This window comes from Triticum aestivum, chromosome 3D (assembly GCF_018294505.1).
Source record: "Triticum aestivum cultivar Chinese Spring chromosome 3D, IWGSC CS RefSeq v2.1, whole genome shotgun sequence".
In the NCBI taxonomy this organism is placed as follows: domain Eukaryota; kingdom Viridiplantae; phylum Streptophyta; class Magnoliopsida; order Poales; family Poaceae; genus Triticum; species Triticum aestivum.
The window spans coordinates 583,737,706-583,761,456 of record NC_057802.1 but is presented as its reverse complement, the minus strand read 5'-3'; the positions used below and the strand labels follow the sequence as shown (position 1 = coordinate 583,761,456).

The following is a 23,751-nucleotide window of genomic DNA, read 5'->3' as shown; positions in this document are numbered from 1 at the left end:
ATGAAAATTGACTAGAAAAATATGTAGAATCTGAATATGATGTTGTTTTACCTGCTAAACATTTATTTAGTGATATTTAGGATGCAGTTTTAATCAACAGTGCACGATCCAGCTTTCCTTCATTCCAGCGTATATCCGGATTGGAAATCAAAACCTCAACAAAATAAGTTTGGAGGCGAAAGAAATCATCTATTACCATGCATGCACGCCTTGGCAAACCCTCCAGGAAAAAAATAGATTCCTCATCTTATGCGGAGAAACAGACACCTTAGAATTGACCACATTCAAATGTGTTATGATTGTGTGAGCACAGCGGTCACCGTTGACAAGGGAAGAAAGAAGGATAAGTGACAACACAGATGGGATGCACCGTGGATCTATTGGAGTCTTCAGTCATGGTTATTGTGTTAGGGACGTGTGGTTTTTTCTTCCGTTGCAACGCACGGGCTCTTTTGCTAGTAAAGATTAAAAAGAAAATGCCTTAACCTCCAGAGCAATCATTGATGGCCTTGTGGGTTGGGTTTGGTTGGCCTTCGTAATGCTAATGCCAGGATGTAAATAGCATTTCCACAAAGTAGATGATATGTATGCCGCTTCATACTTCTGTCACGTGTGTAGTGCTTTCAGGTTCAAGCCCGTGCTTGCAATAAAATTTTCTATAGTGGTAAAGTGGGCCTTGGGCGTTGCGCAGGAAACTGAAGCGGGCTGTGCGTCATTTGGCCTTAGACTAGCCACAATGGAGAGAAACATACACTAGTAACATACACATATCCCTAGACTATCTTACTACCTTCATAGTGGATAGTAACATAAGTATGGTAACATGCAAAGCCTCATTTATTAGGTTATAGACTCATATTATATTGGGACATGTGATGTTACAGTAACTAGCTAAATTACTCAAACTACCTCTCTCCTCATTAACTCATTGCCACATAAGCAAATTTGCTAAGTTGGACTCGATGTTACTGCTGAAGTTACTCCCACTGTGGCTAGTCTCACACACTTTTGGAGTAGAAGTTTGAGCCTGTATCTCCGGGTTACAGTGGAATAGCGGAAAGGAGCAGCAAAAGCCCAAACATAGAAGGGAAAGCAAACGTGCTAGCGTGCAGATGGGTACTTGAGCTACCTATATGCTTGGGAGACTTGGTCTGATGGAACATTGTGCTACTCCGCAGATAGACTTGGTCAGATTGATAGCACATTGCCTCTATTGACCTCTTCTATCAATGGAAACTCCGCCGCCGGATGACAAGGAACCCAAGGTTTTTTCCTAGGGACAAGGAAGCATATAGAAACCCACAGGCAATTATCTAGTCCGACTAGAAGGGCAAATTCCTTTAGTACGTACGTATAATTTTGGACAACTCTCGCTCTTCGGTTTTGTGAAGCTGGGCTTCGGCTACTACGTAGGGGTACGTCTTCTTTTCTCGCCTAGGAGATTGCGCAGGAAGCTGTTGTCGCTTGGCTTATTTAACCCCTTTCTGTTTGACGGCCATCACTAGGGGTCATTTCATGGAGGTCAGGAGCTATATAGGGTGAGCTTGTTGACGAGCTTCCAAACAAGACCCCGCCGCACCAAATGGCTGCTGCTGTGAGCTTTTCCCATCAAATACACACCTGCCTCATGCTCCTCTGCTACTCGATATGGTCTCTGCACCTGCCTTGCCCTACCTCCTCGGTTTATTTCAACGCCAACTTTTCAGACCCCGAAGGCTATGACCCCGGCTTGAGTTTCCAGGGTGATGCCTACCTGGACGCTCAGTCTCGGACCCTCCAGCTAACAACAGCCGTTGAGAGCCCCAACATCCAGAATAGCGTAGGCCGAGTGTTCTACTCGACGCCCGTACCGTTGTGGGATAACGCCACTGGCGAGCTTGCCCGATTCTCCACCTCCTTCACCTTCCGAATCAAGGTAAACGGTACGATCAGCGGCGATGGCTTTGCTTTCTTCCTCGGGAACTATCCTCCGAGCAGTCCAGATCCCCTTGAAGACAGACAGAACCTAGGTCTCTACAACGGAAACGCCAGCACGGTCGCGACCGGCAATGACCGAGCTGTGGCAGTCAAGTTCGACACCTTCTTGAACGTTGGCGTCGACACCAGCAGCAGCCACATGGGCATCGACGTCAACTCCATCATTTCTCAGGTGTACACCAACGTTACCCTGGCTGGCAACAACCTAACATCTGACCTTCCTATGACTTGCCACATAATTTACGGCAACGAATCAAAAACCCTAGCGGCCGTTCTCGAGGTCGGAGACACAACATATCATGTCAACACCAGTGTTGACCTGAGGCTCATGCCTAATGTGGTGGCCATCGGCTTCTCGGGTGCTACCGGTGAGGCGGATGAGTTACACCAAATAATTTCATGGTCATTTGACTCCACCTTGGACCTGCCCAGTGCCCCGGCGCCTGCATGGAGGAGCACTAAGAGTCCACCACCTGCACCGAAGACCCTACCCAAAGGACGGCTAGCAAAGGTAACTGGACCAATCATTGGAGTTATTGCAATTGTGTGCATCTTTGTTGGCGTGCGTCGATGGCAACTATGCACGAGAAAGAAGCATCACAGAGCTCTCGCCGGGGGGCTTGGAGATATTGGTTATCTTAAGTTGGCGCGTGCGACCAACGAATTCGCAGAGGAAAACAAGCTCGGGCAAGGTGGTTCTGCCTCTGTTTATCGGGGCCAACTAGCAAGTCCAAGTAGACCAGTGGCGATAAAGAGATTCAAGCTGGCAGAATCAGGCGAGGAGAGGAAGGCATTTGAGGACGAACTCAGGATTGCCAGTCGGCTCAGGCACCGGAACCTTGTCGAATTGATAGGTTGGTGCTACGGTGGAATGAGGAACCTGGTTGAGCTTATATGCTGGTGGCAGGACGACAGGTACACCCGTCTCTTCCTGCTTGTGTATGAGCTTTTGCCACAAGGTAGCCTGGATCAACACCTACACGGGGGCAATAGTTGGATGCCATGGTCCAAGAGGTATGCATTATAATTCCATTTCGAGAGCATTTCGAGAGCAGGCTGATAGGCGACGAGTCCAGTTTTGGGCGACAACAAATGGAGCGTGTGCTACTTGTCGGGCTCTTGTGTGTGCACCAGGACCCGAGCAGCCGTCCGTCCATCACCCACACCATGGATGCCCTGCGATCGGAGGAGCTAAAACTGGACCTCACTCCCCTGGCGCCGGTGACACTCTCGCTGCCATTGCCTTTGTAGTTCAGGCTTCTAGTCCAAAGAAATACCATACATGTATTCAAGGCATACAGATTGAGTAGCGATGCATCGGAAATATGAATAATGTACTACTTCATCCATCCCAAAATAAGTGTCGTTGATTTAATACAATTTTGTACTAATCAACGGCACTTATTTTATGACGAAGGGAGTAGAAAGTTGGATGTGTGCATCAACTGACCTCGCATTCGAGAGGTGACTAGATTTCTTCGATGCTAGTACACATGTCGATTTTTTAATACGATGTTCAATACATATTTAACTATTTCTTCTGTATTGATATGCTTGTATGAAACTATAATTGATATGCTTGTCTGAAACGATAAATGATAATATCAAGAAAATAGCAACGGTTATAATAACAATACTTTAGTTGACTGATTTAATTATAAACATGAATATACATTGCTTGTACATAAATTGTGCCACCTCTTTATATAGTATAGTTGCATTAATCAATCAGCATAGTATTTATGTAAAATTGAAAACGAAAAATCTTAGTTACACCTTGAGTTAAAAGCATTATTTATAAATGAATCCACCAATCATGTTTTATTTTTTTGCATTTATTTGGCTCATTCGCTGCTAACCATGGCTTGCTTCTATGCTTCATCATTGATAGTTAGCCATCAAAGAAGGATCACCTCATATTTCACTACTAGGGAAAAACCTAGCAGTAGCGCCGGTTTTAGGTATAGCAGTAGCGCGGGTCACCGCACTACTGCTACGGCGCTACAGCTAAAGTGTAGTAGTAGCGTGTGTTTACCCGCTACTGATATACCTGCTTAGCAGCAACGCTGTTGGTAGAAAGCGCCACTGGTAGTGACTAGCAGCGCGCCTCTCTACCCGCGCTACTACTATTATTACGTATTTCTTTTTTGTTTTAGTGTCGTATTCATACACCATTATACAAGTTTTCATACAGTAGCAATTTAGAGATTGTTTTTACACCATAATGAGTTATTACATCATTGGGTGAAAGAACCGTGGATTAGTTTCAAGTGCATGGATCAAAGTAACCATTGGTCACTTTGGATCCATCCACTTGAAACTAATCCGCGGTTCTTTCACCCAATGACATACTAACTTATCATCATCGTCGTCGTCGTCATCATCATAATATCATATAACAACTTGGTCACTAGTTATAATAACAACTCCTTATCATCATCATAGTACTCATAATCACTACTCCTCCTCAGCATCACCATCAACTCTAACCCATTGTAGCACATAATAAAAACTTCTCATCATCATCATAGTCATATATAATTAACACTAACTAATTGTTCTTAATACCTAGGACCTACTCCTCTCTCCTAGGTAAAATACCATAAAACAGATAAATCGGTCCATCTCCATGATGGAGAATGGACATAAACCTATCTCCAACTTGTGGCTTGCGCACATTCATTTTGTCTCCAATTAGTTGTGTGTGCGCATTCATCACTTTGCTCCATTCTTTGATTTTGAGCTTTCCATCATTTGAAGAAATCGAGTATGCAGTATGGTAAGCCTTCGAAGGAGTTGGTCGTAAGCTAACCATATGCATATCACCTTCGGTAAATAGCATGTCAGGCACAACCTCCTTCGGGAGCCTCTGTTCAAAAACGTAATAGTAACATATATAGTTAGCAATCTAGTTTACTTAAGAATAATGTATGCAATGAAGTTACCATCGTTAACAAAATCTTACCAAGTTTTTGGCAATGAAGTTACCATCAATCAATTTATGGACTAGTGGCACGTATCTAGTATAATTTGGGATGATAGAGTGATTGGTTTTGACGGCCTCAACATCTTCTATGAATGAGACAAGATAACCTTTCTCCTCACAATTAAGCTCGGAGTCATAGCTGTAGTAAGTGTTGTCTACAACCTTCCGAGTATTTCTTGAAGATAAGAAACAAGCTGACAATTATAAATAAATAAGTTTAGTACCGACGAACACCAATTTTTTTTAAATGAACAATATAAATTACTGAACTTAACAAATTAGTTTGACAAACTCACATCTAGGCAAAACTGGAGGCATATCCATATCCACCCAGATGTCGATATTATCATCATCATCATCATAATCTTCGGGACGAATATCAAATCTTATTTGCATTCCCTTCTCAAATCCATATGCCTTACAAAGAGTTTCCCATTTAGAGCAACCGAAATGGGAGTGATTGACCGCATTGTACAGCTTAACCAGAAACTCATAACCATGTTTAGTTCTTAAGTGAGCCCTCCTCGTCTCCACATTCTCAAAGTCATCTAAACCTAAACCAAGCTTATCCAATACATATGGTCTAGCATGGCACGGGATGTACTAATCGAATTGAAAAAAATCCAGAAATTACACGTTGAACAAAAGAAGCACAAGTGATGATATTAATTATGATGAAATGCTTGTCATTGCGTACCGTACAAACATCAAAGGTCTCTTCCAGCTTCATGGTGAAAAACCTATCATTTTGCAGGTGAGGAAACCTGTCGCACAAACCCCGGTCATCGTAGCAGTACCCGCACTCCGGGATCGCATCGTCGTCAGACATCTCCTCTGTTCAAAATTCAAAGATTATAACTCGACGGCCAAACCCAAAATGGTGTTAAATGCTCTTTCCGGCGTTTCCAACGCACTCGATATTTCCTATATTATAGCACAAGCCTGCCAAAATTCACGGAAAAATGTGGCATCACCTTTGCTAAAAAAGGACATATCGAGCGCCTGAAATTTGCCGGGATGGAAATCAATCAACACTCCAGCAAAACATGGGCCACTCGGAGGTGTTCCCTGCAAACATGGCCAGTTGGGCAAGCACATATCCTATTTGAGCAACACTAGATATACATGCTTATATCTACATCATATGAGCATTCAAACTTGATGGTCATTGCATTTCAATGGTTGAAAATATGAACAAAAACATTTCAAAATATCTTATATATAATCCTATCATAGCTAAATTTGCCAATATAGGTATCTCTCTCTGCCAATATAGGTCTCTCTCTCTAAACTAGTTCTATTAAACACTTTCTAAATAAACTAGTTCTATTAAATACTAACTAAACAAACTAGTTCTATTAACCACTTACTAAATAAACTAGTTCTATTAAGCACTTACTATAAATAATAGTTCTATTAACCACTAACATTCTATGTACATTCTACAAAATTCTACCTATCTATACTATTAAAAAAATCTACATTCTACCTATCTATACTATCAACTAAATCTATGGAGGGAGGAGGGGCTGTGGATGGAGGAGGGGGAGGTAGTAGGGGTTGTGGAGGGAGGAGGGGCTATGGAGGGAGGAGGGGTTGTGGAGGGAGGAGGTGCTATTGATGGAGGAGGAGGGGTGGCTAGAGGAGGGAGGAGCAGGGGGAGGGACGAGGGGAGGAGGAGAGGCAGCTAGAGGAGGGAGGAGTGGGGCGAAGGAGGGCGGACGGGCAGCTAGAGGAGGGAGGAGGAAGAGGAGAAGGAGGAGGCTTACCGAGGCCGGAGGATGGCGGCGACGCTGGCAGCAATGCGGCGACGGCGGCGATGGCGGGAGGAGGACGGCCGCGACAGTGAGACAAGAGAGTGAGGAAACGAGCGGGCACGCGGGGGGATAAGGCTGCATTAGCAGTAGCGCTGGTTAGGGGAAAACCCTACTGCTAAACTACCTAGCAGTAGCGTGTTTCACGGGAATGCGCTACTACTACACTTAGCCTGACGGCAACGGTGGGGCAATTTTAGTAGTAGCGCTCTTTGCCCTGGCCGCGCTACTGCTATGTACATAGCAGTAGTGCTTTCTTTCGCCACGCGCTACTGCTAAGTAGCAGTAGCGCCCCATTTTATCCAACGCTACTGCTAAAGTTCTGTGTATAAGGTTTTCTCTAGTAGTGTTTGTTTGGAGGATCTTCATAAAAAAATTCAAACCTTAATACCGATGGTTGATATATAAACCTTATGTTCTATTTATCAACCTGCTTCAACACTGATTGTATTGTGATTATTTTATTATGTTAGTGGAGTGGCATGCATCTAGATGGTTATATGGCACATGCAACTGATTTAAGTCTATTCTGAAATTTTGCTTTGTATTTACTCTATATGGAGTTCTAACCGGGTTAAGGATGTGGCTCTTAAATATTATATAGCCAACATAAACGTTTTTTGTTGCTAGGCCATTATATTATGGAGGCTTTGTCATTATGCATGAAATCAGCCACAAACTATATAATAAGAAGTTGGATGGAGTTATTTTCAAGATCAATTTTGAGAAAGCCTACGGCAAGGTTGTTGGTTATTTCCAGAACAAGTCTGGCAGATGAAAGGCCTCTCTCTGATTTATAGAGCTTGGGTTGTAATTTTGTCTAGAAAGGTAGTGCTTCCATTGAAGTACACGATGATGTTGAACAATTTTTTCAATCCAGGAAAGGGCTACGTCGAGGGATCCTTTACACCACGTATTATGTTTAAGACAATGGTTGGTAGGTTAAGTATCTTCATTAATTCTTCACAAAGAGTAGTATCTTCATTAACAATTTAACATAGCCAAGGAGGGTAGCCAGATTAGAGCTCTTATTCCTCATCTGGTTAACGATGGTCTGTTTATTCTTAGTATATGTTCGAACGGAGCCAATACTGTTGTTGTTTATTCCGGCTGGAACACAGGATGTGCGTGCGACGTGACATCGAGCTCCGACCCCCCGACAACCGGCTGTTGGTTTGCATAGTGAAATCTTTATCGATGTGTTTGTTTACGAACTTTCAAAGACGACACATCAAATGACTGTTGTGATCTTTTCCCGCATACTCCCTCTGTTCTGAAACTACAGGTTTTTGGGGACAGAGAGAGTAAGGTGATCTTTAAATCGTCCGCAATCATCCGTACCACGTGGTTCAAACATGTTTTGCCATCTAACGTAGCTCTATAGAGGTCCGTCGACCGGTTTGGACACATTTTTCGCAAACCCAAGACAAACAAGGGATCTTTGCGGGTGTCCGGACCGCTGCCACGTCCACCCACCATAAAATCTCACCTGCCTGGCCCGCGCTTTTCGTCGAACACCTAGCCGCTTGTTGTGCGGCATTCATGTCGGTCCAGAGCATGCATCGGCTGGTATTGATACCGTGCAACATGACCGGATGTGAAGGCGACGACGACGACGATGACAGCAGGTACATCGACGGTGGTGCGGCCACACATACAAGGTGGTCGTCCAATATAGGGTTTATGTTTTTTAGTTTTTAGTTAAATGGTAAAAATATCGACTTTTTTATGTAAATTAAGTCCGAACTTTAATGAAAACGATCGTGTTTGATGAACTTTGTCTGGTTTGTTTAAACTTGTTTTGAAATGTACGCAAATAGCATTAGTTGGCCAGCTCTCCCATCCGTATCAGGGAACTGGTAATCTCTTGTTCGCAGATGGATGCAGTGTCTGATTTACGGGTCAGCATTAGGGGAACTGGTATCCTGCAGCTCTACTACTCGATATGGTCTTTGCACCTACCTCGTGCTGCGTCGCTTACTTGCCGCTCCAACTTCTCCAACTGGTGGCTATGGCGCTCAAGTCTTCGGTTTCCAGGGCGACACATACTATGACGCCCAGCCTCAAATGATCCATCTGAAAAATGCCGGCGGGAGTCCGAACATCCAGAACGGATATAGGCCGATCAGTGCACGTGCAATCCGTGCCACTCTACGACGTCGCCGCCGGCGAGCTCGCCCAATTCATTGCCTTCTTTCACCATCTGAATCAAGGTAAACAGTGCAATCAATGGCGCCGGTTTAACTTTCTCCCTCGGGTATTATCCTCCGAAGATAATTCCCAACCTCCTCGACAACGACCGGAACCTCATCATCTTCAAGTAAAATGTTGGCAGGGTCATGTCCGGCAAATGGCCGAGCCGTGGCGCTTGAGTTTGACACGTACATGAACTTTGAGGTCGACACCAGCAAAATCCCCAACAAAGAAACAAACTCGCACAGCTTCCGAGGGCCTCATCAACTCCATGTATAGTTTGGCCGTGTGCTTTATTTATAAAATAGGATGAAAGTCTATTCTAAATTAAAAAAAAACGCCACAAACATGCTAGCTAGGGTGCTGACGGATACTTGATCGCCGGAATAACATATGCTTCCAACTTGGTCAGACAGCAAATAGTGCCTTCTTTTCTCACCTTGGAGATAGCGCAGAAAGGTGTTGCGGCTTTGTCGTTTGGCTTATATCTTTCTGTTTAACGGACACTACCAGAGGCCATTTGTGACCTGTACACAGGATGTGCGTCCAATGTGACGTCGAGCCCACAATATTTCGAGGTCAGAAGTTATTATATATGATGTGTGTCCTGTTCACGAGCTTCCAAACACACGCCGAAATGGCTGATATGAGCTTTTCCCACCGAATACACATCTTCATGCTCCTCTGCTACTCCATATGGTCACTGCACCTGCCTCGCGCTACCTCGCTTTATTTCAGCTCCAACTTCTCCGATCCCGACTATGACGCCCAAGACTTCAGTTTTCAGGGTTACGCATACTACGACACCCAGTCTCACCGGATCCAACTGACAAGAAAGGGCGAGGGCCCCCTCGCAGGCGAGTGGAAGGCGGCGGATCAGGTGGTGGCGGTGGCGATAGACCCGAGCACGAGATCCGCGGCTGTGAAATATGCAGAGACTTGTCAGAGAAGGGCAGATTTGGAGCAGAGGATTCTGGCAATGTTGATTTACGACGAGGCCACGGAGGAGGAAAGGGCAAGGATGCCCGTCTTCCGCCACTCCCCACCGGCTGCATTTGTGTTGTGGGCGAGGGTGGAGGTGAAATCAGAGGATCCATGGAGGGCGCTGAGGTGGGAGTGCCTGCTGGGGGTCTTGCCGTCGGGCGCTCCACTGCAGCTCTCGCCCTCGTCGCCGGCGACCAGTCGAGATTGATTCGGCGGGCGGCGTCGCCGCCGGCGCTGGTGTTGACTTCTCCGACGAGAAGAGCGAGTCAGGCGAGATTGAGGAGGGGCCGTCAGGTTTCTGCTCAATTCTCAAGTTCTAAGAGTGGATTCTCTTCGTCAGCTTCGGCGAGTTCTGGGTCCAGTAAGAGCAGCAGCTTGAGCTCGAGGAGATCGACCTCGCCGCCGCTGGCGATCTTCGGCTTGAGAGAGAGGGTGGACTCGGGCCCCTGGAAGTTGCGGATCGGAAAGCCCCACAGGTCAGTGGGCCAGGCGAAAAAGATGGAATCGAGACAGCTGGCCGGTTCAGAGGGAGAGACGACTGCTACTCTACTAAAGTGGTGGCGCCTTCCCAAAACCCGCTTCCCAGTGCGCCTCCTGGCCTGCAGGTTGGGTCAACACAGAGAGATCCAGCTAGGGTTCGCCCGAGAAATCCCAGATCCAAACTAGTCTGGATCAGGAAAGACAAGTTTGCTTCACGGGAATTTTCGGCTGCAGACTATTTCCCTGTAGCTGTGCGCGATTCCAAGCACCTGCCCAACCCCAAGTTCTTTAGTTTCTCCCGTGATCACTGGTCGAGGAAGACGGGTAAGATCCCTTACGCTTCTGTGGTCAATCTCATGGGGGGTGGTGGCAGAGACTCGGGCAGTAGAGGAGGAGGAAGATATGATGCTGGCAGGGGACGAAACCCGGGCCGTTCTCCTGCTACCACAACAGATGGTCGACAAGCTGCGACTACTCTGCCTCCTCCTCAGGCTCCTCAGTCTCCACAGGCTCCCCAACCTCAACCCCCGCCTTTGTCAATTTTTGCAAAACCCCCATTGTTTCCGGTGGGAGCTGCTCCAGCCATGATGCAGCCAAATCCCATGTATGGATATCAGGGGGGATGGAACCCTCAGATGCAGCAGATGCCACAGTGGCCCCAGCACCCCAGTTTCTAGTATCAGTACATGCCAGCTGCCCCTAGGTACCATCAGCAATTCAACTCAGCAGGCCAGAATATGCAGCCAGCGCAGACAATGCAATACAGTGGTGGGAGTTCATCTGCAGGTGGTAGTGGACAGAATCAGACTGGTCACAACAAGAGTAAGAAGAAAAAGAACAAGAATCAGAGTGCTGTTGTACAAGATCAGAGTGCCTCTGCACATGAAGATGATCCTCCTTTCACTGTGGATCCAAAATACATAGGAGCTATCTGCTATAACTGTGGCCTGCCTGGTCATTTTGTGGGCATGTGCTCCATTCCCAAGATTTGTTTCATGTGTAAGACCCCTAGACACCATATGGATGCTTGCCCCACCTGGTACAAAGCATACCCAGCAGCTATGTATTGGGGGAGTGCAAATACTGGACTTGGGTTCTTCCACATTGAAACTAGTGATAAAAAAGACAGTGAGTGGCTTAATTTTGGCAATGTGGGACTAGTTCTTGTTGAAAAAGGTGAAATTTTTGGTAAGGAGCTAGGACAGCACTTCTCTGATATGTGGAAGACTAACTGGCCTTTACAGATCAGACCTTATGACAAGAACAAGTACATTGTAAGATTCCCTCCAAACAAAAAGATTAAGGACTTGGTGGAATACCCTTCAATTAATCTAAAGAAGGAAGGAGCGACAATCTCTTTTGCTGATTGGAACGGTGAGCATCCTGTCTATAACAGTCTGATAGAAACTTGGATTGTCATTGATGGCCTTCCACCAAAATGGCTCTCTTGGTCCACTATTGCTCAAGTGGCCACCACACTGGGAGTTCTTGTCAATGTTGACTGGCATACCATCTTCAGAAGTCTCTATGAGAAAGTTAGGGTCTAGGTGGCTGTTAGAGACCCCAGCAAGATCCCCAGAGACAGAGTTGTAGAGATCAATCATGAGCTGTATCTGTTGAATTTTTCTGTGGAGGGAGATGCTGATAATGGGACCACCTCAGACAAGCCATCTGATCCTGATGATAACGATGATGATTCTAACAAAAAGAAACAAGAAGAGGAGGATTTTGATTCTAGCAATGATGACCTATTGGGGGAGGATATGGATACTGGAACTAGTAACACTATCGACAAAGATAAGAATGTTGCTGCTGGTACTGGTTCCAAATGACCAAAGTCTATACAAAAATGTTGCACCCCTGTCCTTGAGAGCACTATTGAAGCTTCTGTCTTCTCTAAAGTTCAAGGGGCCCCAATGACCAAAAGCTATCTGGAGGTTGTCAAAAAGAAGCCAACAGAAAACATGGGAGGTCCCCTTCTAGAGAGATTTGAGGCTGTGGTTACTCAATCCCACACCGGGCATCGACGTCAACTCCATCATCTCCCGGGCGTACGCCAACGTGGCCGTCCCTGGAAAGAACCTCACGTCGGGCCTCCCAATTGTCATGAATATGCAACTTGTATTACTAGGAGGCGAAAGCCACCATATATATGATGTACATGAGGATGCCAAAAGGCAAGAATACAAAAGGCCAAAGGCCATCATCAATATAACTCTAACACCCCCCCCCCCTCAAACTCATGGTGGCTCGACAACACTGAGTTTGGAGAGGTGAAATCTATGTTGTGCTCTAGTCTGTGCCTTCGTGAAGAAGTCCGCTAGCTGTAACTCGGAAGGCACATACTGAAGAGCAATAACATGATCCTGCACAGCAGCGCGCACATAATAAGCATCAACACCAATATGCTTGGTAAGCTCATGCTTCACAGGGTCCCGCGCAATACTGATAGCACCTGTACTGTCGGACAAGAGGGTGGTAGGTGTAGTAACAGAAACACCAAAATCCTCCAGTAGCCATCGTAACCAAGTCACCTCTGCCGTCAGAAGAGCCATTGCTCTCAACTCGGCCTCTGCACTCGAACGAGAAACTGCAGTTTGTTTCTTCGTCTTCCAGGCAATGAGAGAACCACCAAGAAAAACACAATAAGCAGAAAGTGAACGGCGATCCGAAGGATCACTGGCCCACGTAGCATCTGAATAGGCCTGGAGCTGTAACTAGCTGGAACGAGGAAAAAAAGACGATGAGAGATCGTGCCGCGAAGATATCGTAGAACATGAAGAAGGTGACTATAGTGAACTGAAGTGGGAGCGGAAACAAACTGGCTCAGAATATGGACAGGATAGGAGATATCCGGACGAGTGACAGCAAGATAGACAGGACTCCCAACAAGATGACGATAACGCGTCGGATCAGACAAGAGCTCACCATCAGAAGCACGAAGGTTAACATTGAGCTCCATAGGAGTCTCAGCAGTGCGTTCGTCACTAAGAACCGCACGAGCAAGAAGATCCTGGATATACTTTTCTTGAGAAATAGAAAAGCCATCAGAGGAGGAGGAAACCTCAATCCCAAGAAAGTAAACGAAGGGGACCAAGATCAGACATAAGAAATTGCTCACTGAGACGGGCCTTGACAAAGGCAATGTACTCAGAATCATCGCCAGTGATGATCATGTCATCAACATATAGAAGAAGAAGAGTGCGACCACGAGCAGAAAGGTGGACAAACAATGCTGGATCATGAGCACTGGGCAAAAAACCAGCTGCAGTGACCACAGAGCAAAAAACTCAAACCAAGCGCGGGGGGCTTGCTTAAGGCCATGTAAAGAGCGACGAAGATGGCAAACCATGCCATCAGGAACTGAATACCCAGGTGGTGGCTGCATATAAACTTCCTCACGCAACTCACCATTAAGAAAGGCATTCTTAACATCAAGCTGAGACACGGACCAGTGGCGAACAGAGGCCACGGCGAGAAGTGTGCGGACAGTGGTCATATGGGCCACAGGAGCAAAAGTCTCATCGTAATCACGACCATGCTCCTGCTGAAAGCCACGAGCCACAAGACGAGCTTTATAACGCTCAAGAGAACCATCAGAGTGAGTCTTAATCTTATAGACCCACTTACAAGTGATGGGACGAACACGGGGGGGAAGAGAAACCAGGTCCCACGTGTCGTTGCGCTCAAGGGCAGCAATCTCCTCTGCCATCGCGAACTGCCATTCAGGATGAACAATAGCATCTCGATAAGAAGTCGGCTCAAGAACGGTCGAGAGACCATAACGAGAAGGAGAATATCGGTCAGGGGGCGGACAAGGCCGAGAACGAAGACCATAAGTCGGGTGAGAGGAGGAAGACGACACACCAGAAGTAGAGGGCACATCGGTAGACTCATTCACAACACGTGGACGACGAGTATAATGGAAAGGAAAGGACGAAAGAGGTGGAATCACTGGAGGTGGAGACGGGGAATGTATCGGTGATGAAGGTGGAGAAGGGGAAGCTATCGGCGATGAAGGTGGAGAATCATGCGACGAGTGAGTAGAAGAAACCGTAGGAGAGGACGGTGTCGGGTCTGCAACAGCAGGATGAGGAGTAGGAATACTGGGCACAGAGGGAGGTGTATCTGGGAAAGTAAGAAAAGAGATGTCCTCCATAGAAAAAGCCGAGGAGGATGGACGCGGGTAGAAGGGACGAGATTCATCAAAGGTCACATCCCGGGAAATACGCATCCGGCGACCGACAGGATCCCAACACCGATAGCCCTTATGCTCATCACTGTATCCAAGAAAGACACACTCAACAGACTGAGCAGTCAGTTTGGTGCGTTCACGAGGGGCAAGCAAAACATAGCAAACACAACCAAACAAACGGAGCGCTGAATAATCAAGAGAACGACCAGAAAGACGCTCGAGAGGAATACCACCTTGTAGAGCAGCAGATGGCTGAATGTTGATGAGATTGGTGGAAGTAGTAACAGCCTCAGCCCAGAAGTGAGGTGGAAGAGAGGCGGCGATCATCATCGGACGTGCCGTCTCAAGAAGATGACGATGCTTGCGCTCAGCCACGCCATTCTGAGCATGAGCACCAGGGCAAGAGAACTGAGCAAGAGTACGCTGCTCAGCAAGAAATCCTCGCAGCGCATGGGAGATATACTCACCAGCTGAATCTGCGCGAAAAACACGAATAGGAGTGGAAAATTGGGTATGAACCATGGCAGCAAATTTTTTGTATATAGATAAGACCTCACTACGAGAAGACATGAAATAGATCCAAGTGTACCGAGAAAAGTCATCTATAAAGATAATATAGTAGCGATGACCCCCTTTCGAAGCAAAGGGAGCCGGACCCCAAACATCAGAGTGAACGAGATTAAAAGGACGCTCGGACACTGACTCGCTGTGAGGATACGGTAGCTGAATCTGCTTACCAAGCCGACAACCCATACAATCCAACAAAGCGTTACCAGAGATAGACCCCAGAACACCACGATGAACTAGAGACAAGAGACGAGAACCACATAAATGGCCAAGACGATGATGCCACTGCTGAAAAGAGCTGGTAGATGCAACAACAGGGGTTGCGAGACTGGCAAAGGTGGCAGCGGAGGGAAGACGAAGCCAGTCAAGCTCCCAGAGACCATCAGAACGTCGAGGGCCAGCACCAAGTAGAGCACCCGTGCGACCATCCGGAACAGAACATGAATCAAAGTCGAGAATGACCCTACAACTAGAGTCAACAATCTGACCACCAGATATGAGCTGCATGGTAAGTCGAGGAACATGAGCGACAGAGGGAACATGAAATGAAGAAGTGCTAAGAGTGCCTCGACTAGCTACAGGGAGGGGAGTGCCATCAGCCGTAAGAACACGAACAGGAGACTCGACAGGTCGAACAGAGGTCAAAGTGGAAGAATCATAAGTCATATGAAAGGATGCTCCAGTATCAAGAAGAGTAGATGGTGGTTTCTCAGTGCCAGAAGAGTCAGCCACGGAAACTGCAGAACCTGTCGGTGAAGAATCCCAAGCATCAAGCAGGCATCGCAGCTGCGCAACCTCGCGCGCAGACAAGGACACGGCGGGAGAGGTAGAAACACATGTCGACGATGAGCAATCGCCACCTCCTGTGGAAGCCGCGTGGAGAGTCAGCTGAGAGTAGAAAGTCAACGTAGAGCGGTCACCGTCGCGTGCGGAAGCCGCGAGAGGAGTCGACATAGAGCGCTCATCACCGCGTGCAGAAGCCGCGGGAGCAGTCCACATAGGGCGAGAATCACCAGTTGCAGAAATCGTGGGAAGAGTCGCTGAAGAACGACTAACACCATGCAGAGAAGCAGCTACAAGAGGCGCTGCAGTTGTCGAAGGAGTCAATATAGAGCGACCAGCAGCACCGGTGGAAGTCACAAAAGGTGTCGGAGTAGAGCGACAACCACCTCCTCCAAACGGGTGAGTACCAAGCACCGAGGAAAGACGCATGTGTGAGACGGGATCAATGTACGGAATACCGTCGAAAAACATGGGGCAGCGTGGGAGAGGGGTACCCGACGAACACATTGTATCGCCTTTTTCTCTCTCTTTCTTTTTTTTGCAACCACAGACTTCAAGCCAGGCAAACAGAAGCAGACCAACTGGCAGAGTAGCCGTCCGCTTACCAGCAGCCCAAAGCAATTCACGGGCCGTGCAGGGAGTAGTCCGTACGCGCGCACACACAACACACAGGTAGGTGGATCGATTCAGCCCCTGTAGTTAACACACGCAGGTGTGAGAAGTGGCCGGCGGCCGATCTAGCATGGCCGATCTGAGGCATAACCGGCCGAACGCGGACGCGGATGGCACCTGGAACCGGTGGCCGGCCGACGCGGCCGATTTTGGGCGGGGACCCGAGCTGCTCGATCTGGAAAGGCATGCAGCAGATCGCGAAGCGGACGGGATGGGTGGGCAGCTTCGTCCAGGCACTGGAGATGGCGGAATCCAGCGGTCGGCGGCAGAGATCGGCTGCTGGCCTCAGGCCACTGGCAATCCTGAGTTCGTGCTCTTACTAGTCGAATTGATAGGCTGGTGCTACGATCGCAAGAGGAACCCGGTTGAGTTCATATGCTGGTGGTGGGACGACAGTTACACACGTCTCTTTCTTGTGTATGAGCTTTTGTCACAAGGTAGCCTCGATCAACACCTACACAGGGGCAAAAGTTGGTTACCATGGTCCAAGAGGTACGCATTATAATTCCATCTCGAGAGCATTTACATCATTGCATGCAACATTGTTTTTTCTCGATACATAATGAATGGTTACATGCTTTCACAAGCAGGTACGAGATCATCCTCGACCTAGGCTCTACACTGCAATACCTCCACGTAGATTGTGAGCAAGGCCAACAATGTATCGTACACGGCGATATCAAGTCTAGCAACGTGCTGCTTGGGTCTTCATACGGTGCCAAGTTGAGTGACTTCGGATTGGCAAGGTTTGTTCACCATGAAACTGGGTCACAGACCACAGATGTTCTGCAAGGCACTTATGGATATATAGACCCTGTGTTCCTCGACACGAGCCAACGGAATAGACAGTCAGACATATACAGTTTCGGCATTGTCCTCAGGCCCGGCCCTGATGGGGGGGCAGGGGGGGCGGCCGCCCCGGGCCCCCCAACTCCAGGGCCCCCCTCCTGATATGTTGTTGTACGCTGGTGGCTCATAGCTTCTGCCGGAAAGAAATTAGCCCAAGTAATAAGGAAAGACGTAGCAGGACAAGCAAGTACAACATACGCAGGCAATCACGTCGTCCAATCAGTACGATCATGATTCGTGAGGCATGAGATCGCGTCCCTAATTCACTACCCTATTTGCCTCTCTATTCCCACGTCCTGAACTCCCGATCACAAGTCGCAGGCCGCCGACAGATAGTATTCTCCGGTAGATGGATCCAGCCACACAGAACTCACATGCATATCGCCAGGCCATGGCAATTGACAGCGCCGAGCGCCTCCGGCCGGTATCCACTTTCCAGGCCATGGGCGTGCGATGTGGACTGTATGCGGGAACAAGTACATGGACAAGTGCCTCATTGCTGAGCGTCTAATCAAGGACGCCGATGCGATTGGTATGAGCTATATCATCTTACTATTACCTATTCCCCAATCCTTGTATGTAGGTTGCTAATTAATTAATTTACCTCCGTATACATATATGATGCATATCTTGCATGGTTAAATGGTTTGGCGACATTATGCATCTACAAAAAACTGTTGTATAAAATTGATGTCGACCCTATCATAAGTGAATTTGCATCGAGAATTATTTTAAGAGACTCAAACTTATTTATCTATTTATTTTCCTTTGACTTTGCTCGGTAGTTTTGATGTTTTCTAGGATCCGTGAATGTCTATCGTTTGGAGTTTTCGTTTGTGAACATGTATGTCCTCGATAGCAGTGGCAGAGCGTGAACCAAATACTAGGTGGGGCCAAATGAGTTTATAACATAGAAAATGCTAGGGTGATTAGAGACGCCGGAAGATTAGTGTCGCGATTAGCATAAAAATAAGCATATTTGGCAAAATTTCATCTACCAAGGGGGGGCCAGCGCCCGGAATTGTCCCCACTACGCTCCGCCACTGCTCGATAGAAGAATGAGTCAGCCCGTGTCATGAGTTCCCGGAGGCAAGCGGGTGTTAGAAGACACTTTTAAGTTATAATACCTAAAAAATATTAGATGCAAAAATTAAAATTGGGTTATGTTATGACCCTTGTATTAGGGCCCCCTGAATTTTAGTTTCGCCCCGGGCCCCCAAAACTGCAGGACCGGCCCTGATTGGCCTACTAGAGATGGTCTCCGGAAGGGATCCAACAATGTGTCTCCATGATAGGCCTCCCTTGTCATCATGGATTAGGAGTTTGTACCATTGGAATGACATCCTGGACGCCGCAGATGAGAGGCTGATAAGAGGCGAGTCCAATGTCGCGCGTCAACAGATGGAGCACATGTTACTCATCGGGCTCTTGTGCGTGCACCAAGACCCGAGCATACGACCGTCCATCACCCACACCATGGAAGCCCTGTGATCGAAGGAGCTGACATTGGACATTGCTCCCCTAGCGCCGGTGACACTCTCGCTGCCATAGCCTTTGTAGTTCAGGATTTAGTCCAAAAATCAACAAAGTAATAACATATACATGTATTCCTTTTTTTAATTGATACCATAAATATATTCAATGATACATATTGAGTCGGGGTGTATTGGGAATAAGAATCATGTGCTAGAAAGCCGGATGTATGCATCAACTGATGACCCGCACAATTGAAAAGTGGCTAGATTTCCTTGATGCTAGTACAAATGTGGGTTTTTATATTTTATATGGTTTTTAATAAATATTTTAACCATTTTCCCCATACTGTATGCTTGTATGAAACTATAAATGACTATATCTAGTAACAAAAATACAAAGGTGAAAATATTTTCACGCACTCCCATGTCGATAGTAAATTCAAAAAATACTATAAAACCAAAAAAAAAAATTTGGGGTATCAAACTTGTCGATCATTCTACTCACATATGAATTTTCGTGGAGGAATGTCACCCGGTTTATGTGGTAGTGCAGAAACTTCATACATGAGTATACCAGTCGACTATGTATGTTTCAATGAAAGAATGCCACCTAGGAATCTTAGTATCCCTTCAAATAGTTCTTTGCTTTGATTTGTCTGAAATAGTATTGATGTCATTTCTTCATCAAACTTCGTACGCGATTATACCACTCGACCATGTATGTTTCAAAAAGTCAGTTTTATATTATTTTTGTAGTATTTTTTCTTCTGGATTTACTATTCATAAAGGGTTCCCGTGAACCATGTTCCACATATCCGTGTCCTACTTTATTGACCAATTTAACTATATACATAAACATACATTGCTTGTATACATAAATTGAGCCACCTCTCTATCCACCAGCCCCCATATGGCCATATCAAACCATATAGTATAGTTGCATTAATCAATCAACATGGTATTTTTGTAAAATTGAAAAAATTACTTAGTTACACCTTGAATTAAAATCATTATTCATAAATGAATCCGCTAATAGTTAGACATCAAAGAAGGAGCACATCCTATTTTTTGGTGGATCTTCACAAAAAATCAAATGATTGATATATAAACCTGATGTTCTATATATCAACCTGTTTCATCATTTGTTCTATTGTAATTATTTTATTCTATTAGTGGAATGATATGCATTTAGATGATTCTATGGCATGAAGAACTGATTCAAGCCTATTCCTAAATTCTGCTTTGTATGTACTCTATATGGAGTTCTAACCGTGTTATCGAACCAGCTCTTAAATATCATATAGCCAACACAAACGGCTTTTTTGCGAGGCTAGTATATTATGGAGGCTTTTTTCCTGCATGAAACCACCCAAATTATGTAATAAGAAGTTGCATGGAGTTATTTTCAAGTTCAATTTTGAGAAAGCAAACGACAAGGTGTGTTCGTCAGTTCTACAAGCATGCATGGTAGATGAAGGGTTTCTCTTTGATTTGGAGAGAGCTTGGGTTGATAACTTTGTTTAGAAAGCTAGTGTTTCCATTGAAGTAAATGATGATGCTGAACAAGTTTTCAATCTAGGAAAGGGCTATGTCAAGGGGATCTTTTATTGCATATTATGCGTAATACAACTAATCATCAACCGGTGCATCAGTACAAGCTTGTTATTTTCTGTGGCAATTAAATACTTTTTATTTGAATTTATTAATACTTTTTTGATAGATTTGTATTAGAGGGGTTTCATGATTATACATAAGGAATAGTGTTTGGAGCATTTATCGGAAAGAGCATTGGAACCTGATGGATATAGTGCTTGCCATTTAACTTCACTAGACCATGACAGTGCTCATTGCAGACCCTTAATCATTGTTGCCTCTATCCTACTAGGGAGGAATAGTGGTGGAGGGTGTGACACGGAGTTGCGGTAGTGTGTGCGTATCTGTACTGACTCCACCCACACATAAAAACATATACAGTGGATTAGTTATCTGAACCCAGAATTGTGCAATTGCATAAATAAGTAACATAGACACTAGAGGTGATCCCGGACTCTGAGAACGCCTTAGCCCTACTGCAGGTTTCATTGGTTTCATTACTCTCTTGTTCCTTCCTTTCATTCTTATGCACTTTAATTCTCGTCACAAACATTCATGCAATATTTTCACTTACGCATGACTTTTGTTTTCAATTACAATTAACTTGTTGGCACATTTGGATAAACCTCTATAAGGAGCAAAGAACGTTTCCTAGCTCTCTTTGTGATCGATACAATTACTTCAAAAAGCCTACAACTCAACCATGCGGACTTGAAAGACATCATGCTTTTTTTCTGGCACCATTGCTGAGGAGCTAAACACATTTGGGCTTTGTTTTAATCTTTAGTTTATTTTGTTCACTAAGTTATTTTACAGGTTCTAGGCAACCACAGCCGAGTTGGGGCATATGTATCAACTCACAACAATAAAGCTCTGGGACTGCCTATTAAATAAATCTTCACATCTATAGGCCCAAGACCTAATGATGAAACATACAAAGTTTATTTGAGTTTACTCCGATTATTGTAGAGTAAGAAATTTATAGTTGATGGTAGAGAAGATCCATATCAACATATGCAACTGTTTGATGGGAGGAACATCCAATTTAAATGCTTCCACGTATGATGAATGAAGTTAAAGCTTTTTTACTAGACACTAATTGCCAACGATGAAAGCATGGTTATACACTCATCTTGTAGGTACCTTTGCCAGTTGGGGAGAAAAGTTCTAGTGCATTGATGACCCACTTTTACCCTGAAATAACCCCTATGGAGCCACATGCATGACCACCAATTTTAACAAAAAATCCATATCAAAGCCTTGCTAAGTCTTATTTGAGGTACCCTACTTTACTTGATAATTTTCCTCGTCATATTTATCCACCGTGGTTGGTGTTACATTTCTTTTCTGGAGGGGTAAGTGAACAGTGTAAGACGAAACTAGATTTTGCAGCCGGAGGACCTTTTATGGAGGGGGTTAAGTGAACAGTGTAGGAGAAAACTGATTATAATGTTACTCAAGCTTGGGGTTGTTAGATAAAATCCGTCCTAATAATTAGGCTTGAGAATTAGATAAAAAGGGGATATAGAGGAGTAGAGCTTGATTATCATTGTATTAAATCCTACTCCTAGTTTGGAAAGGTAGAAAATACGAGCGGAAATTTTCAATATGACTCTCATGTTGTTTTCCAGATCATAAAAGTTTATACTAGTGTTTGTAGGTACCTAAAGGAAAATGGAATGTTACACCAAGCATACTAGTGTCCTCCATTAAAAAATCTTGTGAAATGCCTACAAAAAAGAAGCCTGCTTACGTTTCACTAGCGTGTTAGCCTGGGAGGATGGTGCAATAGAAAAACCAAAGACTTGAATGAAAGCAAAAGAAGAATGTAGAGGTAAGTCAATGCATTATTAAACCTCATATAGACATAATTAAGGAGCTTGCTATATTGAAAAAGGAAAGCTACAATATTATTCAACTGGATAGAGAACTGACTTCCCTCGTTAAAGGATGCATTAAAGTATGGATGCAGGAGAAACCTATATTGCCATGCTCCTTCGGAGGTACGTCCTACTATGGTTTATGTGACATTGGTTTCTCAATTAATGTTATACCTTATATTTCTTATGGCGAAATACACGATGAAATATAATTTTTAGAAAGAACTTATGGTATTCTTCAAAATGTTCATATTTTTTTTGGTACCTTTATCCATCTTGTCGATCTTGTTGTGCTGGAGATACCTGAAGATTATTTTTTTCCTATTACACTTGGGAGATTCTTTTTGAACACTACCAAGTGCTAACATAGACCACAAAGAGGAAACCATTTCTCACAAATTCAAGCAAGAAGAAATGAAATTCCATTTTTCTAAGTTAAAAAATAAGCCCTATCATCAGGAACCCGAGGAATGCGAGGAGAAAACTATAGCCTAGCTAGCTGTAATTTATTTTGGAACCCAAAAAGACGAACTAGAAATAAGCCTAACATAACAGGAACAAGGGGTCAACGTTCAAGAAAAAATAAAATTTGATTGGATAATGGATTCAACTCCAGTTGAAGATCCACCTACAAATGAAATTTATGAAGTGTTTGAGTGGAAAGGAGATGACAAACTCCCACCTCCTAAACTCAAACCACTACCGGAGGACCTCAAGTACAAATTTTTGGATAACACCAAAATATTCCCTATCATTATAAATGCTAATCTTTCAGGGGGCACGAGAGGATAAACTTATGATAGTGTTAAAAAGGCGACATATGGTTTTCAGATATTCCATGAGTGAAATAAAAGGTACAAGCCCGTCCATTTACACACAAAGTATACCTATAGAAAAAGGAGTTAAAGCAGTTATTGAGAGCCAACGGAGGCTGAATCCCTATACAAAGGATCTGGTGAGAAAAGGAGGTAATACGTTTACTTGACGCATGCATTATATATTTACCCCATATTGGATAGTATATGGGTCAACCAGTTAACTTAAAACCTAAAAAGGGAGGGCTCTCCATTGTACCAAACAATAATAATGAACCAAACCCTACCAGAACTATCATTGGGTACCGCATGTGCGTTGATTATAGGAAATTGAATAAAGAGACCCGCAAGTATCATCATCCACTGCTTTTCATTGATGAGATGCTTGACATGCCTTAACCTCCAGCGTTGTCACGGGTAGCCGTGTGAGTTGAGTTGGGCCTTAGTAATCCTATGCTAGGATGTAAATAACATTTCCAAGTCCATGA

The 23,751-nt window shown here is 45.0% G+C and overlaps 1 protein-coding gene across 1 annotated transcript; it reads left to right on the top strand.

The window, feature by feature from the left end:
* The first annotated feature begins 1,582 nt into the window (after window positions 1-1,582).
* LOC123075629 (L-type lectin-domain containing receptor kinase IX.1-like) lies at window positions 1,583-18,991 on the top strand. Its single transcript, XM_044498186.1, has 3 exons — window positions 1,583-2,991; window positions 17,242-17,526; window positions 18,745-18,991. Exons 1-3 carry the CDS (start codon window positions 1,583-1,585, stop codon window positions 18,989-18,991), a joined length of 1,941 nt encoding a protein of 646 aa, XP_044354121.1.
* The last annotated feature ends 4,760 nt before the right edge of the window (window positions 18,992-23,751 follow it).

Coding starts and splice junctions, on each gene's coding strand:
- LOC123075629 (XM_044498186.1), top strand. CDS start 1,583: ATGGCTGCTGCTGTGAGCTTTTCCCATCAAATACACACCTGCCTCATG. Junction 2,992..17,241: donor TGGATGCCATGGTCCAAGAG/GTATGCATTATA, acceptor TTTCACAAGCAG/GTACGAGATCATCCTCGACC. Junction 17,527..18,744: donor ATATACAGTTTCGGCATTGT/CCTCAGGCCCGG, acceptor GGCCCTGATTGG/CCTACTAGAGATGGTCTCCG.